The sequence below is a fragment of the Lutra lutra genome, chromosome 7, assembly GCF_902655055.1.
Source record: "Lutra lutra chromosome 7, mLutLut1.2, whole genome shotgun sequence".
Classification (NCBI taxonomy): Eukaryota; Metazoa; Chordata; class Mammalia; order Carnivora; family Mustelidae; genus Lutra; species Lutra lutra.
Genome location: NC_062284.1, coordinates 69,354,448 through 69,374,530, shown reverse-complemented (window position 1 = coordinate 69,374,530; position 20,083 = coordinate 69,354,448). Strand labels below are relative to the sequence as shown.

At 35.8% G+C, this 20,083-nt stretch overlaps 1 protein-coding gene across 1 annotated transcript in view; it reads left to right on the top strand.

Annotated features, from left to right (window-relative positions):
* TRPM7 (transient receptor potential cation channel subfamily M member 7) overlaps positions 1-20,083 on the top strand; it is a 119,393-nt gene that overhangs the window by 54,793 nt on the left and 44,517 nt on the right. Inside the window, exons 12-20 of the mRNA XM_047735809.1 lie at positions 2,938-3,072; positions 6,127-6,180; positions 10,457-10,597; positions 11,115-11,249; positions 12,057-12,337; positions 14,186-14,414; positions 15,461-15,616; positions 15,691-15,834; positions 18,460-18,588. Coding sequence (XP_047591765.1) covers positions 2,938-3,072; positions 6,127-6,180; positions 10,457-10,597; positions 11,115-11,249; positions 12,057-12,337; positions 14,186-14,414; positions 15,461-15,616; positions 15,691-15,834; positions 18,460-18,588 — 1,404 coding nt within the window. The remainder of the gene's footprint in view (positions 1-2,937; positions 3,073-6,126; positions 6,181-10,456; positions 10,598-11,114; positions 11,250-12,056; positions 12,338-14,185; positions 14,415-15,460; positions 15,617-15,690; positions 15,835-18,459; positions 18,589-20,083) is intronic.

Sequence of the window (20,083 nt, the reverse complement as noted above, 5' to 3'; positions counted from 1 at the left end):
TTGTTACATGTCTGAATCACTAGGAAGCTTGGCAAAATAAATGTTCATACCCCACCTTGGATTATTTTACCTAGTCTTTTATAGAGGATGAGCTAGATCTTATCTGTCTACAAAATGTAAACAGAAAATTACAGAAAAGTGTACATAGCATAAACTTCATTGTAGCAAATTCTTTTTATCGACAGACATACATTCAGGCGTATCTACAGGCATTATGTAGTCATAGAACCTTTCTGAAAACTGTTATTATGGGGTATGTTTGTAGAGGTGAGGGCCAGAGAAGACAAAGCTTTCTTTTATATCACTTTAGTATTTGATTATTTTTTTAAGCCATGGAAATGTGTTTCCTATAAATAATAAAAAAGAATAATTAGTCACTTCCATTCTTACAGGACTACAGAGGAAAAAAATTAATGTTAATCAGCTGTGGTAATACTGTAACAGTAAACCAACCTTTTGTTCCCATGAATAGTTTCATTGGGTTTTTTAATCTCATATGTAAAGGCTTGGACAAAGCCTTTATCTTCTGTGTATATGTGGTTTATCTCGTGGATTTGTTCTGCACAGTATTATCTATTTGATTTTGTGCTTTCCTTCATGCTAGAATTTGCAGCATAATTGTTTTACTCTTCATTTTTTGGGAGTTCAGAATGCACGGACTATATGAAGAAATGTGGAACAAAATAGATACTTTTTATTTAAATCTTTTTTTCTCAGATGTGGAAATTTTGTCAGACTTTATTGTTTTAAGGCAGTGGTTATAAACCTAATTCAGATAGAACACTTCTTTTAGTTCAATTCAGATAGAACATATCAGTTTTGTTACGACACTTTTATTTAATTATTATTATTTTTTAAAATATTTAATTTATTGATTTGACAGACGGAGATCACAGGTAGGCAGAGAGGCAGGCAGAGAGAGAGAGAGAGGAGGAAGCAGGCTCCCTGTGGAGCAGAGAGCCCAACACGGGGTTCTATCCCAGGTCCTGGGATCTTGACCCAAACCGAAGGCAGAGGCTTTACCCACTGAGCCACCCAGGCGCCCCATGACCTTTTTATTATATGAAAATTGAGTTTCATTGGGTCCTTTCTATACAAACTTTAAAAGGCAATCTAATGCCCTATTGTAATAAAGACAAATCAAAGTGATTTGTAATAAAAATACTCAGTGCAGAGGTGCTTAAGAATGAAACATATAGATGGCATAAGTAATTAGATACTTGCACTTACTTTATGTAGAATCAGTGTAAATCCTGCAGTTGTGATGCACACTAATACAGGAATGTTGTTGGTTCTTAAATTCCATGGGAGCAGAAAAACACCCACTACAAGTACAGGACCAAGGAAAGAGCAGGAAGAAGACCAAATAAGAATTAGAGTAAAAATAGTTAATGTTAGAATAAGAAATAACTTATCAGAATTATTTGTATGTGATAAAGACTCTTAACTAAGAGGAACAACATGCCATGATTAATTACCAGTTGTAGTATGAAAAAATAAAAAAAGCTTTACATTGTTACTAATTAGTTTGGCCTCATCTTTAAGTGCAGTGTCAGAATATTTCCCTTGTTATCACATAGAATCAAGTGCTAAAAAAATACTGCAGAAAAAAGTTCTTTCATCTTGAAAACCCATCATGTATAAGGTTTGCATTTAGTCTGTATCCTTCAAAAGATCTTGTGACCAAATCCTTTGCTGAATGATGAAAATAGAGGATAGGTTGGAAAAAGAAATGTTGTAGAAGCTAGTCTATAGAAATTGTGCAGGTGTCTAGTAAACTTCTGAAGACAGAGTAAGATTGAAAAACAAGTCGTTAAAAAAAAAACAACAATCATTTTGATACTGATTTTTCACCATAAAGTTTTCTCTTATCATATGGTATATGTATAAAGTATATTAACATTAAATATATTATGTTCTATTAATAAAATACCCCTTATTAATGATACTTAATGAAATCTCTGTATTTGTGTCTCCATTAATTTAATAGCATTTGATTCAAAGTTTGTTGAAATCTATATAAAGAGTCCCTAAAAACTTGAAAGGTACAGCTTGTAAATGTTGACTGATACACATGTGTTACATTAAACTCAAACAGCACAGATGGTGTTCCTATTAGGAGATGTAATTTTTCTCTAATAGTGAATAATTTCTGTTAAAGTTCTAAAGAAGGCTAAGTACCATCTTATCTAATTTATATTAGATAGTTGTATTTTTGGAAAGTTCATTTTGTAAAACAAACCATGACAATACTTTGTGTTTATATGTAAAGCAGAACTATTGCATTTTTATTCATGAACACCTAACAGGATAACAAAATTGTGTGAGATATGGGACAGTTCCTTTTCAGTGAAATTGTCTGGCATGTTGTATGATCTCTGGTATCCTTTGAATGTTAGTAATGGCGCCCCTAGTTATTGAAATGATCCCTTCAAAGAAACCTTTCCTAAACATTAAGAACTGTTGCTCTAAGGTATTTTCCCCTAAATTTACTTAATGGATTCTCTCTCTCTCTCTCTCTTTTAATCCCTGTGTAACTCTCCTACAGACATACTGCTTATGAAATGTTCTTTGGGGAATGCTACTCTGTAGAGGTCTTTTCTTCTATTCTCTTTATACCTTAAGTCCTTGCCTTTTACTATTTTGTGTGTGGTTTTTTTCTTTTGAGGTAGGGGAGGGGCAGAGGAAGGGGAGAATTTTAAGCAAGCTCCACGTGCAGCACAGAGCCAGATGCGGGGCTTGATCTCACAACCCTGAAATCATGACCCAAGCCAAAATCAAAAGTTGGACACTTAACTGACTGAGCCCCCAGAGCCCCTATTTTGCATCTTTTCAATTTTGTTCTAAAACCGTTCAGGAACAAATAAGGACTTGTATTTAGAACTATTTGTGTAATTGGACTATGAAACATATTAATTAACATTTATATTCTTTTAGGTTGGGTCCTTGGAACAAGCTATGCTTGATGCTCTTGTAATGGATAGAGTTGCATTTGTGAAACTTCTTATTGAAAATGGAGTAAGCATGCATAAATTCCTTACCATTCCTAGACTGGAAGAGCTTTATAACACAGTAAGTGTATGTTAAAATTCTTTGTTGACTAAAAGCTTTGGCAAGTGTCATTTTGCGTGAACATACCCAGTTTTACTGCTAAAACCTTTAATGATTTGCTTGTTACTTGGAAGAAGTAAAGCCAGTCTTAGGGTGGATTGACAGTCTGAAACCCTTTCCTTGTTTCTGGAGATTTTCCCTGTCACCATAGTCACATAGGAAGGAGGTAAATTGTTACTAACCTTGTCTTCCATTCCTTCCTGTCACCTCTTTTTAAAACCATAGGATCAGGATCAGCTTTTTTTTTTTTTTTTTTTTTTTTTTTTTTTTTAAGATTTTTATTTCTTTGACAGAGAGGCACAGCAAGAGAGGGAACACAAGTAGGGGGAGTGGGAGAGGGAGAAGCAGACTTCCCACCAAGCAGGAAGCCTGATGTGGGGCTTGATCCCAGGACTCTGGGATCAGGGCCTGAGCCGAAGGCAGACGCTTAACAACTGAGCCACCCAAGCGCCCCTAGGATCAGATTCTTTTTTTAAAAAAACATTTTTTTTTTTTTTTTTAGATTTTATTTATTTATTTGACAGACAGAGATCACAAGTAGGCAGAGAGGCAGGCAGAGAGAGAGGAGGAGGAAGCAGGCTCCCTGCAGAGCAGAGAGCCCGATGCAGGGCTCGATCCCAGGACCCTGGGATCACGACCTGAGCCGAAGGCAGCGGCTTTAACCCACTGAGCCACCCAGGCGCCCCCTAGGATCAGATTCTTAATTACAGTTATTATATTTCCTTCTTTTTCCTCTTGGTAGTCATTTGTTACACCAAACTTCTTTTGATGCCTTTTCTTTTTTATGCCTTTTCTTAAAGGAGAAACTACACGTTTTTTCTTTTCTCCTTTTTGTTTTTTACGTTCATGATTTTGACCTTGTGGTATCCACCTTTTAGCTTGCATACCATTTTTCTTTTTTTTTTTTTCTAAAGAGCTCCTGAAAACTATTACCTTTACAAAGCCTTTCTCATTTCACATGTCTAGCATTGGAGAGAGTAAATACTGCCCTTGTTACTGGTTTTCCTTGTTAACAACATTAATATAATTGTATTATATTTTGAGGTAAACTATTAACCAAATCCTTGCTTTCTAACTTTGACTTCACTGCAAAGCTCTGTTCATTCATCAGTTTCTGCCTGTTTATCTCCTCCTTTTCATTCCTAATGTCTTTGTACTTTTTTTGTAATAGTCATACCACTTCAGTAATCTAATCTCCTTGTCCTTTATTCAAATCATTTTTAAACTAGTTATTATAATCCTATGTTTTACCATATCTTTCTCCAGTTAAAAAAAATTTTTTTTTAAAGATTTTATTTATTTATTTGACAGAGATCACAAGCAGGCAGAGAGGCAGGCAGAGAGAGGGGAGAAAGCAGGCTCTCTGTCGAGCAGAGAGCCCAATGTGGGGCTCGATCCCAGGACCCTGGGACCATGACCTGAGCCGAAGGCAGAGGCTTAACCACACTGAGCCACCCAGGCGCTCCCCCAGTTAAAAAATTCTTGCTAGCTCCCCGGCGTGTATAGAATAATACCCAAGCCCTTAGCTTGATTTCCAAATTTCTTCAGCTTATGATATTTCGCCCTAGCTAACTCTTATCAATTGGCCTTTTATTCCCACCCCACCTTCCCATACTGGATGTTTCAGTTATGTTGCCTATGTACTGTTTCCCAAAAATAAAAACTTCTAAAAAAAGCATTTCTTGTTTACATACTGCTGGTGTGTGTTTTTCTCTCAGCTACTCTCTACTTACTGGTACTTTATTCATTATTTAGAATGTAGTTCTAATGCCATGCCACTGCCTTCATGAATCCATTGGCATAGTTAGTTGAGGACAATTATATCTTCTCTGTGGATTGTAGATTTCTTTTGAGTAGGGAGTATATCTTTATTTTCCCCCATTTTTTTTAATAGTATCTAGCAGAATTAGATTGAACTTTGTTAGCATTCTGCTCTTTCTAGCAAACAGATAAAAAAATTAAAAGGATTATTCATTGTGCTGAAGTAATAAGGTTTATCCCTGAAATGTAAAGCAGATAAAAAAATAATAAAAAATAAAAATTGATCCCATTAGCAAGGCAAGTAATTTTTTAAATTGTGTAACTCAGAGTTATTAAGATGATAGTTACTTTTCAGCATCAATTATTGATAAAATTTTTTTTAAGGTTAAAGGATTATGTAACATAAAGTAGTGGAGGGTCTTCTCCATTTCTCTCTGCTGTGTTTATGCTCTCTTTCTCTCAAGTAAATAAATTTTTTAAAAAATTTTTTAAAAAGAGAGGGTACAGCTCCGTTATTGTTTTCTTTCTTTCTTTCTTTCTTTTTTTTAAATTTTACTTAGTTATTTGACAGAAACAGAGATCACAAGTAGGCAGAGAGGCAGGCGGGGGCGGGGAGCAGACTCCCCGCTGAGCAGAGAGCCCAATGTGGGGCTTGATCACAGGACCCTGGGATCATGACCTGAGCTGAAGGCAGAGGCTTTACCCCACTGAGCCACCCAGGCATCCCTACAGCTCCGTTATCAATGAAAGAAATGTAAATTAAAGATAGAATTAAAAGCTTGCAAAGTTTGCATGATTTATTTTTTTTTTTTTAAACTTCATTTATTTGACAGAGAGAGACACGGGTGAGAGAGGGAACACAAGCAGGGGCTGTGGGAGAGGGAGAAGCAGGCTTCCTGCCCAGCAGGGAGCCTGATGTAGGGCTTGATCCCAGGACCCTGGGATCATGACCTGAATTGAAGGCAGACACTTAACGAATGAGCCACCCAGGAGCCCCAATTTGTTTGTGAGATTTAAAATTTGTGTTTTTGCATAAATAAAACATAACCTAAATTATACATGTTATTAAAGGTGAGTATGACAATATGAAATGGTTTATCTTTTCTTTTACTCCATTTTATGAACAGAACTTATTTAGCTGAAAAACAATGTAATTTGAGCAGGAGGGTTCATAAAGTCCTATAAGTAACAAAAAAGTTGTTATATTATTTTAGAAGAAAAATAATAGTTTGCTTTAATTTTTTCTCTTTAAAGAAACAAGGTCCAACTAATCCAATGCTGTTTCATCTTGTTCGGGATGTCAAACAGGTAAGAGTTTCTTTTTATTTTTGAAAATGCTATTTTAAAAATTGGTTACATTTCATCTGTTTCTAAAACACATTTAAATATTGTACGCGTTGGGGCGCCTGGGTGGCTCAGTGGATTAGGCCTCTGCCTTCGGCTCAGGTCATGATCTCAGGGTCCTGGGATTGAGCCCCACATCGGGCTCTCTGCTCAGTGGTGAGCATGCTTCCCTCCCTCTCTGCCTGCCTCTCTGCCTACCTGTGATCTCTGTCTCTCTCTCTCTCTCCGTCAAATGAATAAAAAAAAAAAAAGTTGTACGCCTTAAAAATAGCAATAAAATGACATTTAAAAAAAGATTATATTTATTTATTTAACAGACAGAGATCACAAGCAGGCAGAGAGGCAGGCAGGGTGGGGGGTGGGGCAGGAAGCAGGTTCCCTGCTGAGCAGAGAGCTAGATGTTGGACCCTGAGATCATGACCTGAGCTGAAGGCAGAGGCTTAACCCACTGAGCTACCCAGGTACCCCATAAAATGACATTTTTTAGAACAAGATAAAATAGGGGCTAAATCTGTGGTGACATGGAAATAAAGAACATAATATATCAGAAATCAAGTAAAAGAAAAGTTTATGAAATAAGACCAAGTTACCTGAGTTTTTGGTTATCTGAGATTGAGTGTGATGAATTTCATGATGCTCATTGTCCATAAAGAAAGATCATTGACAGAATGTATCTTTCTTTGTGTTCAAAGAAACTTGTTACCTTGACCTGTAAAGGATATTGAGTAAACACATTGAAGGAAACACTGGATAGTGATCTTCATGGCATATTTTGCGAGGGAAAATGCTGAAATGTTGAAATCATCCATGAATGCTCTCTTAATATCCATACTGTGATTAAATAGACAACACTATTATATGATCTAAAGCCATCCTGTGGTGACCAGATTCAATATACTAATATCCCCCTTCTGTTGGGATCCTTTGTGAATTAATAGTTTTATTTTTTTATTTTTATTTTTATTTTTTTAAGATTTTATTTATTTATTTGACAGAGAGAGAGATCACAAGTAGGCAGAGAGGCAGGCAGAGAGAGGGAAACAGGCTCCCCGCGGAGCAGAGAGCCCGATGCGGGACTCGATCCCAGGATCCCGAGATCATGACCCGAGCCGAAGGCAGCGGCTCAACCCACTGAGCCACCCAGGCACCCGAATTAATAGTTTTAGACATTTATTTATTTATTTATTTATTTATTTATTTATTTATTTATTTATTTATTTATTTATTTAAAGATTTTATTTATTTATTTGAGAGAGAGACAGTGAGAGAGAGCATGAGCGAGGAGAAGGTCAAAGAGAGAAGCGGACTCCCCGCGGAGCCGGGAGCCGATGCGGGACTCGATCCCGGGACTCCAGGATCATGACCTGAGCCGAAGGCAGTCGTCCAACCAACTGAGCCACCCAGGCGTCCCATACTTATTTATTTTTTTTTAAAGATTTTATTTATTTATTTGACAGAGACAGAGATCACAAGTAGGCAGAGAGGCAGGCAGAGAGAAGAGGAAGCACGCTCCCTGCTGAGCAGAGAGCCAGATGCGGGCCTGGATCCCAGGACCCTGAGATCATGACCTGAGCTGAAGGAAGAGGCTTTAACCCACTGAGCCACCTAAGTGCCCCAGTTTTAGACATTTATTAAAAATGTTATAGTCATTTAAAATACTGGTATCGAATAGTTTGCTTTCCTAAATGAAAAGATAATCATTTAATGAAATATTTTTTAGTTTCTGAGCTAAAATGTTTGTTTTCTAGAATTCTTCATTCAGACTTCTACTTGCTGTTAAATGGAGTGTACTATTAAAAAACTGAAAAAATAGAAATGTCATTTTCTGTTTTAATTTTTTGTTTTGTCACTTATTTAATACTAAACTAAGATCCCATGGGGAGAACCTAGACTTTATTATATTTAAAAATATTTTTTCTTTAATTCACTTTTTTAATGTGTTATTAAAACATTTTACATACCATAAAATTGATCCATTTAAAGGGTTTAGTTTAGTGGCTTTTCGTATATTCACAGTTTTGCAACTATCACTACAGTCTTTAATTTTAGAGTAACCCTGTACTCCCCATTAGTAGTCACTCCCCATTCCTGCTTTCTTCTCTGCTTCCTGCCACTCTCCTGCCTTAGACAACTGTTAATCTACTTTTTATCTGTATGGATTTGCCTATTCTGGACATCTCACACTGAATTGTGGTTTTTTTGGTTGTTGTTAAAATAATTAAGGCTTCCCCCCGCCCCCAAGAAAGCTTGAGTGATGGGGAAACCTTCAGTCCAGGGCTTTCTAAAACACATTTGCATTATGATTTACTTATGTGGGTTAGCAGAAGGAACTATAGTGTTTTTAATTCTAGAAACAAGTAAGAGATTTGTTATAGATTGACTATTTTTACATTGTTGGCTATACTAAATAAGTCAAGTTTTTTTTATTTCTGTAAGGGAAAAATCCTAAAGTAAAGTAGTAATTGACTATTTTCTGATTCAAATTAATAAGTGAGTATTATAAGTAGTATTTGTATAGTTTGAGAAATTGTTTATCATACTTTTTTTTTTTTTAAGGTAACTCACGTTATTTCCCTTAATTTAAGTATTTCCCATTTAAGTGGGGTCATATCATGGTATTTCTCAAATTTTTAAAAAATATTTTTATTTATTTATTTGACAGAGATAGAGACAGTGAGAGAGGGAACACAAGCAGGGGGAGTGTGGAAGGAGAAGCAGGTTTCCTGCTGAGCAGAGAGTCTGATGCGGGGCTCGATCCCTGGACCCTGAGATCATGACCTGAGCAAAGGCAGACGCTTTGCGACTGAGCCACCAAGGCACCTCTTTGTCAAATTTTTAAAATTTATTTTTTAAATGTTTTTTTGTCAAAAAATTTTTAAAGAAAACTAAAAATGTACATGATAATCCTCATTCATAAAGCATATTTTGAGGTTGCTCAAAACAAAATAAAAAGAAAAATCTTGCATTTAAGGTGAAAAATGTATTTTAAATATTTATATGAGAGAGAGCGAGCATGAGCAGGGGTAGAAGAAAAGGAGAAGCAGAACCCCCACTGAGTAGGGAGCTGGACACAGGACTTGATTCCAGGCTGATGGGATCAAGACCTGAGCCAAACTCAGACGCTTAACTGATTGAGCCACCTAGGCATCCGAAAATATTTTTTGATTAATTTCAAATCAGAGATTTAAGGAATATAAGTATCTAGAAATTTAAAACTTCACAGATGAAACCAAATTATAAAAGGTATAAATATTTTTTAAAGTACTGCTGCACCTAGGGGCCCCTGGGTGGCTCAGTCAGTTAAGTATCCATTTTGTAAAGATAGATTTTTCTTGATTTTGACTCAGGTCATGAGCTCAGGGTCATGAGATCCAACCCTGCATCAGGCTCCACGCTCAGCATGAAGTCTGCTTGAGATTCTCTTTCTCCCTCTTCCTCTGCCCCTGCCGGCCCCTGCACTGTACGCGCGTGCATACTTGCGCGCGCTCTCTCAGATCTTAAAAAAAATTTTTTTAAAGTACTAGTTTTATGCAGTTATAATTAGGGAAATGGAAAGAATGGTGATGGTAGGAGGGTAGAATTGGTTGATACATGTAAATTACCTAATGATTAAACCCTTTTAAGATTATTTAATGAGATTAACCAAATATTTGATTCTGAACAGGCAATCTTCCAAATTCACAAATGGCTCAGGTTCCAAAAAATTGTTGCCCTGGGAAAATGAATTCTTAGTTCTACACAGTGTTATAAGTGGTGGTTTAAATCTTAGATGAGGCTATAGAAACTTGTGTACTGTATAATATAACCAATATAGTTTTGGCTAAAAAATACTTACAAGTACTTTTGGGCCTGTCTAGAAACATAATTAACATTTATAGCATTGTTTTTGCAGGGAAATGTAATTTATATAATGTGCCACAGTGAAAATAGAGTACTTGGCTCTTGGAAGCTCCTTTGCTTCTATGTGTGAAGTATTAGGACAGTGGAAAGATCAAATGATCTTACTGCTATAAGCCATGCTTCTGTCACAATACCTTTGTGACTTTAAAACTTCAGAATCACCTCTTTTTACAGAAGGAAATGAGAAACAAGTTACTTCCTTCTCCTGTAAAGATAGCTGCTGGCAACCCCAGCTTCCTGTAACAAATAAACATTTATCATTTTGGAGAATAGGTGTATTTCTAAGCATGCTTGGAAATATTGAGAAATATCCTATTTAAAACTAATGTTTTATTTCCAGGGGAATCTTCCTCCAGGATATAAGATCACCCTAATTGATATAGGACTTGTTATTGAATATCTTATGGGAGGAACCTATAGATGCACCTATACTCGGAAACGTTTTCGATTAATATATAATAGTCTTGGTGGAAATAATCGGGTATGTAATATTTTGGGGGAAGTCTATATATGTACTTTGTATTGTATACTTTATAAGCTAAAAATTCTTAAAAACTCACATACCTTAAAAGTTTAAAATTACTGATATTCTTAGAATGGTGAAAGTAGCATCTTTTTTTTTTTTTTTAATGATTTTATTTATTTATTTGAGAGAGAGAGAGAGAGCATGAGAGGAGAGAGAGATCAGCGGGAGAAGCAGACTCCCCGCCGAGCAGGGAGTCCGATGTGGGACTCGATCCCAGGACTCCAGGATCATGACCTGAGCCGAAGGCAGTTGCTTAACCAACTGAGCCACCCAGGCGCCCCTGAAAGTAGCATCTTAAAATATGATATTTTCAACTGTAAGACCACATAGAAATATTTTGTAATTGAAATCCAAATCATTTTTTTTCTATGTGTGTATAAACACATTTGTACATATGTATGAATTAATTCTCGAATTTTTATGATATCGGTATATTTAAATCTGTAAAAACTTAATAAACTTTCATTTTCAGAGGTCTGGCCGAAATACCTCCAGCAGCACTCCTCAGTTGCGTAAGAGTCATGAATCTTTTGGCAATAGGGCAGATAAAAAGGAAAAAATGAGGCACAATCATTTCATTAAAACGGCACAGCCCTATCGACCAAAGGTATGTTCACATAAATTTTACCTTTTCTGGATTTTGTTCTGTCTAATTTACTAGTATTTATGAAACAGAAAACTACTTGTTTTAGCAAGAATGAACTTTTGTTCCTAGGTACATCTTTGATTATTCAGTTTGCCATATACAGAAAGATATTTATTATGAGTTAACAATTCTATCAGGTTTTTTATATTTAGCTATAATAAAAATTTTTAAATGTTTTGATAAATGCTTAAGTGCCTCCTTTTATTCCACTTTAACTTGATTAACAACATTTAAGGTAAGTGTTTCAGGCATACTGTTCTTCTATTAAGATTATGTTTTATCAGATACTAGTTGAAATATTTAGGCCCTTTAATTTCAGAGAACTTTATTACAGTGGTTTTTTTTTTGTTTTTTTGTTTTTGTTTTTTTTTTAGAAATAACCATTTCTATAAAACCTGAGCTGTAATAAAGTATATAAAATTTATACCATTTTGATTTGTGCAGTTATATGAAGTTGAAGAAAATGTAAAAGGAGACTTTATTTTTATTTTTATTTTTTTAAAGATTTTATTTATTTATTTGACAGAGAGAGATCACAAGCAGGCAGAGAGGCAGGCAGAGAGAGAGGAGGAAGCAGGCTCCCTGCTGAGGCAGAGAGCCTGACGCGGGGCTCGATCCCAGGACCCTGAGATCATGACCTGAGCCGAAGGCAGCGGCTTAACCCACTGAGCCACCCAGGCGCCCTAAAAGGAGACTTTATAAAAATTCTCACATTAATGTCATATGGCCTTATTATAATGAATCTTAAACATTTGTTTTTCCTTGAAGATTGATACAGCTGTTGAAGAAGGAAAGAAGAAGAGAGCCAAAGATGAAATTGTAGATATTGATGATCCAGAAACCAAGCGCTTTCCTTATCCACTTAATGAACTGTTAATTTGGGCTTGCCTTATGAAGAGACAGGTCATGGCCCGGTTTTTATGGCAGCATGGTGAAGAATCAATGGCTAAAGCATTAGTTGCCTGTAAGATCTATCGTTCAATGGCATATGAAGCAAAGCAGAGTGACCTTGTAGATGATACTTCAGAGGAATTGAAACAGTATTCTAAGTAAGTTATATTTTATCATTTCAAACATTTAAGAAATATAAGATCATGTTTAAGTGGAGGTTATAGTGTCATGCAGTAAATGGATATATATAGGTATAATTTTATTGGCACAATTAAAATGTATTAGGTAATATTTATTTATTTTTCTTATTGAAAATAGAGGGACCGGGGAGAGGGAGAGGAAGATAGAGAATCTTAAGCAGGCTCCTCACTGGGGCATGGACTAGGGCGAGTCTTGGGCTTGATCTTCCAACCCTGAGATCATGACTAAGCCAAAATTGGGAGTTGGAAGGTTAACTGACTGAGCCACCCAGGCACCCCAAAATTTATTAGGTAATTCTTAAAATTCAGAAGGAATTTTTCCTTTCCTGTTTATGCATGTAAATAGAAGTTATTGTTTATAACTCAAGAGTCAAATATTTTGACAAGAAAGAAGAAATGCCAGAAGTCAGTTTTAATAATTGCACGTACTAGCAATTAATTAGATTAAAAGTTCCATTTGAAGTGGTAAGGAAAAGAAGAAAGTAAGGTTTTTGAGCTGTGTTCCAAGGAAATGAATTGAATTCAACCAGAAGGTCATTTCAGAATGTGGATGTACATCTATGGAAGAGTAAAACAGTTCACAGATGTTTACACTTAGGGTAATAATGAATATTAAGCTGGAAAGATGGTTTGTAGGAAACTTAATGATAGAAAATAGGACTTACCTCTCTCCAAATGGGCTGTCTTTGGAAGAGAGTTAGTGTTATTACTGAAAATAACTCAAGCCGGGAGGGGTGCCTGGGTGGCTCAGTCAGTTAAGCATCTGCCTTCAGCTCAGGTCATGATTCTGGAATCAAGCCCCACATTAGGGTTCCTGCTCAGTGGAGAGCCTGCTTTTTCCTCTCCCTCTACTGCTCCCTCTGTTTGTACACTCTTTCTCTGTGTCTCTCTCTTTCTCTGTGTCAAATGTATAAATAAAATCAACTCAAGCAGGGATCTTATGATCACTTAACTCTGGGGATTTAAGACTCAGATATTTTTCATGATTAGGTTAGTGTCTATTCACATTTTTCTTTCTATGGGGTACCAAACCTCTTTTATTTATTTATTAAAAGATTTTATTTATTTATTTGACAGAGATCACAAGTAGGTAGAACAGCAGGCAGAGAGAGAGGGGGAAGCAGGCTCCCTGCTGAGCAGAGAGCCCGATGTGGGGCTTGATCCCAGGACGCTGGGATCATGACCTGAGCTGAAGGCAGAGGCTTAACCCACTGAGCCACCCAGGCGCCCCTCTTTTATTTATTTTTTTAAAGATTTTATTTATTTATTTATTTGAGAAAGAGACAGAGATGGCAACAGAGGTAGTGAGAGAGAACACAAGTGGAAAGGAGAGGGAGAGGCAGGATCCCTGACTACACGGGGCTCCATCCCAGGACCCTGGGATCATGACCCGTGCCTGAGGCAGATACCTAACCAGCTGAGCCACCTGGGCACCCCTGTGTTTGAAATACTATATAAATAAGAGTTTTTGTAGAGAGCAGCTTAACATTGTCAGTTTGGGTTTCCTGTGAGACTGGAGTTTTTATTTCCAAGACCAATGAAAAATTCTCTGTAGTCTACCTTTTCAGACTTGTTCTTAATGTGACATATTTTAATATTTTGTGACATTTGCGTAGTAATAGGTATCTGGAAACAGAGCCACTATGATTCTAATGCCTCATAATTCCCTGAGTGTTAAAATATTAAATGTAAATGTTATTATATTAAATATAAACATTAAATTTAAAATGTTATGAAATTGTATAAAAATAGTGTCTAAAACTGCAGTTTGGTAATACAAATATTTTGGCTTTTATCTTTTGATAGTGATTTTGGTCAACTAGCAGTTGAATTACTAGAACAATCCTTCAGACAAGATGAAACCATGGCTATGAAATTGCTCACTTACGAACTGAAAAACTGGAGTAATTCCACCTGCCTCAAGTTAGCAGTGTCTTCAAGACTTAGACCTTTTGTAGCTCACACCTGTACACAGATGTTGTTATCTGATATGTGGATGGGAAGGCTGAATATGAGGAAAAATTCCTGGTACAAGGTATAACTTAGAAACAATTATGTAAAGTATGTGATTAGATAAAAAGAGGAATTAGCCCAGATATATAGTAAAATGCCTTGATTTATGAGGGTGGTGGGGGTGGCAGTGTTGGCATTTTATCTCTGGTGGCATGAAGTAGCCTCTTTTTTCCTTCTGTTCTTCACTCTGAATCCTTTTCAGGTATGATTATTGCCCCTCTCTGAGCCAGAAGCAAGAGGGCAACAAAGGAAGTATTGGTATTTACAGCCCTGAGCAGCCATGAAAAAAAGTTGCTTCTTTATTAAAAGATGATTTCCAAATTCTAAAATTGAGCTCCTGTCTGCTAACTTAATAATTTGTTACTTTTTTCTTAAATAATTTACATGAAGTATATTGGATATGTGTAGTTTTGATGGTTAAGAATTTGGGTAAAATATTGGCTGGTACTTTTGGTTTCATCATAGTGAGAGATACTACTTTAAACTTTCCTTTTCATTATCTTATATCTTAAATAAGGTACAGAGATATAGAACGCAGAAATCAGGCAAGTGGTTTAACCATTGTAAGTAGATAACAAATACTGATATCTAATAAAAATAATGGTGAAAGATTAACCAGTAGAAACCCTGATACTCAATTATAATTTCTTTATGCTGTAGGATTATGCAGGTAATAACATAAAATTTTACGAATAAACCTCTTTGTTTATAGAGGCACAAGCTGAGTAAACATGTGATGACATGGAACAGTTGCAAAGATATTAAGGATAAAATTATGCACATAATAACTTCATAAGGCTTAAATTTTCTTTAAAAAATGTATTTTCTGAACAAACAAATAATTATTAGATCTTTTCTATATCCTCACATCATAGTGCTCAAATGTTTTGTTACTCCTTAAATCAGTTCAACCTGGGCCTCTTTAAATATTATACGCAAGTATAAAAATGAAGTTCTTGGTTTTTCCTATACTAACGGGCAGATTGGCTAACAAAATATTTAATACCTTTTTATTCTTGAAGATAATTAATTTTAAAATGTAAACTTATATGTTTCTAAAATTTTTAGGTCATACTAAGCATTTTAGTTCCACCTGCCATATTAATGCTGGAATATAAAACAAAGGCTGAGATGTCTCATATTCCACAATCTCAAGATGCCCATCAAATGACAATGGAAGATAGCGAAAACAACTTTCAAAACATAGCAGAAGAGATTCCCATGGTAAGGAGGAAGAATATTTTTAAGTAAATATAAACTTTTGTGAATAAATATATGATGTGTTATTTTTATTTTAGGAAGTGTTTAAAGAAGTAAGAATACTGGACAGTAATGAAGGAAAGAATGAAATGGAAATACAAATAAAATCAAAAAAGCTTCCCATTACAAGAAAGTTCTATGCCTTTTATCATGCACCAATTGTAAAATTCTGGTTTAATACGGTATGTTATATGTTTTTTAAATTGAGCATAATGTTTTTAAAGGATAAGCTTTAAGGGATCTTGTTCTAAAGTCGATATTTATCTTGATATAACTTAGATCATTGACAAGCCATTTTCCACTTAAAAGAGTATAAGTTTAACTTAGTTTTATTCCAATTGCCATCATATATAATGATAAATGCTAACAAACCTTAATTCTGATTGGATCCAGAAATTGACTAAACAGAAATGTGATAACCATTTATCACCTACCTGCCTTTGTAAGCAGGTATCAAATACTAATCAAATCTATCAAATCGACCAATAACATTGGTGAGGATTAACCAGAGGAGACATTGATATATCTTTGTGCTTTAGGATTTTGCAGAGAATGTGTGAAATTTTTTTTTTTTTTTTTTTTTTTTTTAAAGATTTTATTTATTTATTTGACAGAGAGAGATCACAAGTAGACAGAGAGGCAGGCAGAGAGAGAGAGAGAGAGGGAAGCAGGCTCCCTGCTGAGCAAAGAGCCCGATGCGGGACTCGATCCCAGGACCCTGAGATCATGACCTGAGCCAAAGGCAGCGGCTTAACCCACTGAGCCACCCAGGCGCCCGAGAATGTGTGAAATTTTTGAAATGAACCTTTTTGCAGTGTTAATTTGAAGGTAAAAAGTAATCTGGATCATTCAAGAAGTTTATCAGTGGCATAATAGCTTATTTCCTTAATCATATTATGGTACATGTTATATCTGACCCTTAATTGGCTTTTGTTTTGTGGAAGAATGGTTTATTCTCCTAGATCTAAGAGTACATAGTCCATGGGGGATGGACTAATATCAGGAAACACATGAGATTAGCCCCAGCTTTTAACCATGGGTTGAATTAGTTTTTATTCCCCTTCCCAGAAAAAATCTTAAGTTGTGTATTTTCTTAGTGTTTTATTTTTCATTTTCATCATGTTTGCATTCATGTGAATGACTTTAAAAATGGACTTGGGACATCTGGGTGGCTCAGTAGGTTAAGTGTCTGCCTTCGGCTCAGGTCATGATCTCAGGGTCCTGGGATGGAGTACTGTGTCAGGCTCCCTGCTCAGCGGGGAGTCTGCTTCTCTCTTTCCCTCTGCCTCTCCCCTGGCTTGTATGCACATGCTCTCTCTCTCTCGCTCACACTCTCTCAAATAAATAAATAAAATTTTAAAAAAAGAACAACCCTGTTGGCCAAATAGAAATTTCTTTTTTCTTTTCTTATTTATTGGGAGTTTCCTGCCCTGCTTTGCAATAGCTTAAATCATGAATGTGATTGTTTTAACGCTGGTAGAGGCAAGGAGACTGATAAAAGGATTCTTAGATACAATTGTCCAAGGGTAGGCAAATCTGGGTTTTCCTCTGAAACGAAATAACTCTTCAGATGTTATTATACATAGAGCTTACATAGTATAATCTTTTTTTTTTAATTAATTTATTTGACAGACAGAGATCACAAGTAGGCAGAGAGGCAGGCAGAGAGAGAGGAAGGGAAGCAGGCTCCCTGCTGAGCAGAGAGCCCGATGCGGGGCTCGGTCCCAGGACCCTGGGATCATGACCTGAGCTGAATGAAGGCAGAGACTTAACCCACTGAGCCACCCAGGCGCCCCTAGTATAATCTTTTTTGTTGAGAGTATCAAAAGGTGGTATGTTCCCGTACCTAGGGAAAATGCTTTCCATATCTGTTTTTATTTCTTGGGATTCAACCTCATTGACTAGGATTTAGGAGAATACCAGTTGTGTGCTTTCTTTAGCAGCACATATACTAAAATTGGAAGGAAAATACCAGTTGTCTTTCCTGGGAGTAGTATTTGATTGGAGGAAGGAGGAAGCAGGTGGTATGTGTTTCTTGATGATGATGGTGATGAAGTTCTTTAGTATACTTAATATGGTACTCTAGGTGTAGTATAAATTAAATGGAATTATATGAACTGTGCTGAGAACATAAATATTTTATTATAAAATTCTTCTTATAGGAAATACTAAAAAGTCATTGAAGTTCTAGAACACCATAGTGTTCTGCTCCAGGAACCAATTATGTTTTGTTTTTGTTTTTGTTTTTTTTTAAGATTTTTTATTTATTTATTTGACAGAGATCACAAGTAGGCAGAGAGGCAGGCAGAGAGGGAAGGGGGAAGCAGGCTCCCTGCTGAGCAGAGAGCCCAATGCGGGGATCGATCCCAGGACCCTGAGATCAACCTGAGCCAAAGGCAGAGGCTTTAACCCACTGAGCCACCCAGGCGGCCCACCATTTATGTTTTGATTGATAAATGCAGTGTCTGCACTGAAGTTACTTGTAAAACTTTTTTTTAAGACTTTATTTATTTTAGAGAGAGAGCACACATGAGCAGGGGGAGGGGCAGAGGGAGAGCGAAGACTCCACCACAAGCATGAAGTTCTTCTCACAACCCTGAGATCATGACCTGAGCCAGAACCAAGAACCAAGAACCAGACACTTAAACTGACTGAGCCACCCAGGCACTCCTAAAACTGATTTAACGAATGAAGCTTGGAGATAGTTCACAGGGGTTTATTTAGTCTCTCTTTTGTGTGTTGGATTGAAAATTTTGATAGTTAAAATTTTATTGTGTAATTAATATTCTTATTTTGTGTTTTTCTAGTTGGCATACTTAGGATTTCTGATGCTTTATACATTTGTAGTTCTTGTACAAATGGAACGATTACCTTCAGTTCAAGAATGGATTGTTATTGCTTATATTTTTACCTATGCTATTGAGAAAGTCCGTGAGGTATGTCTGTAGTTTTTTTTTTCTTTTTTTCTCAAAGATTTTATTTATTTATTTATGTCCGTAGTTTTCGTACCAGTTACTTACAGTATATAGGGAGGGTGTTTGGTTTTTGACATGTATGTGGGTATGTGTATGTGTTATTCATAATCAGTAGGTGATAACATAGAAGTGTATGTTTATTTTTGATATTCTAAAAATTACAACATAAGAATAGAGACTAGTAAGTTTACTTTGTCAGTTACAAAGTTGATGATTTGTCTCAGAAACATGGCCTAGATCTGTTTTATGTTTTGTTTCCTCAACATTTATATTAATGCTCTTTGTCACTCTTCAGAAAGTATTAATTACACATATAGCCAATCAGGTAGGTAAATTATAAACTGGTTTTTACTTTGCTGTTATATTGAATATCCCACTGAAGTGTGCTGTATTGCCTATTGAATCGTCATTTAGATTTAGATTCCTGTGTCTATCACAGTTTTCAGTTTAAATTTTCTAACATCTTGATTTTGAAAAATTCTTTTTTCCTTAAATGTTTATACTTTTTATTCAAGCAATTAACTGCATAATTACAGTTTTATAACACACTAACTTAAATACTTTCGAATTATTTCATGTCTTTGCTGTAGATTTAGAGAATACATTATGCTGTAAAAACAAGTGAAAGCCTTGTACTTCCTTCCACTTGGATGTCATAGGAATTTGTCTTCTTAAATAGTTTATTGTACATTTTTAATTCCTCTGAGTGCCATGGTTTATATGTTTATGAAATCTGTTGTTTTACCAACATGTTTAAAACATTAAATTGTTAAATGATAAAAATAAGTTTCAAATAATTTTTTTTTTTTAAGATTTTATTTATTTGGGCGCCTAGGTGGCTCAGTGGGTTAAGCCGCTGCCTTCGGCTCGGGTCATGATCTCAGGGTCCTGGGATCGAGTCCCGCATCGGGCTCTCTGCTCAGCAGAGATTTTATTTTTTTATAAATAAATTTTTTAATTTAAATTTATTTTATTTAAATAATTTATAAATAAATTTATTTTATTTAAATTTTTATAAATTTTATAAATAAATAAAAAATAGATTTTTTATAAATAAAAAAAGATTTTATTTATTTATTTGACACAGAGAGAGAGATCACAAGTAGGCAGAGAGGCAGGCAGAGAGAGAGAAGAGGAAGCAGGCTCCCTGCTGAGCAGAGAGCCCGATGCGGGCCTCGATCCCAGGACCCTGAGACCATGACCCGAGCCGAAGGCAGCGGCTTAACCCACTGAGCCATCCAGGCACCCTCAAATAATTTTTTAAATGCATATTCAGAAAAGAGTTATACAAGGACTCATTAGATTGTAACAACTGGTAGCCTTTAGTGTGAAGGGAAGTTAATTGGCTAAAGGAAGAAGAATGGAAGGGAGACTTTTCAGTGCTTATTTTTATATACACTATGATTTTGAATCTATAAATATATTACCATTCCCCACAAAGAAGAAATTTAAAATT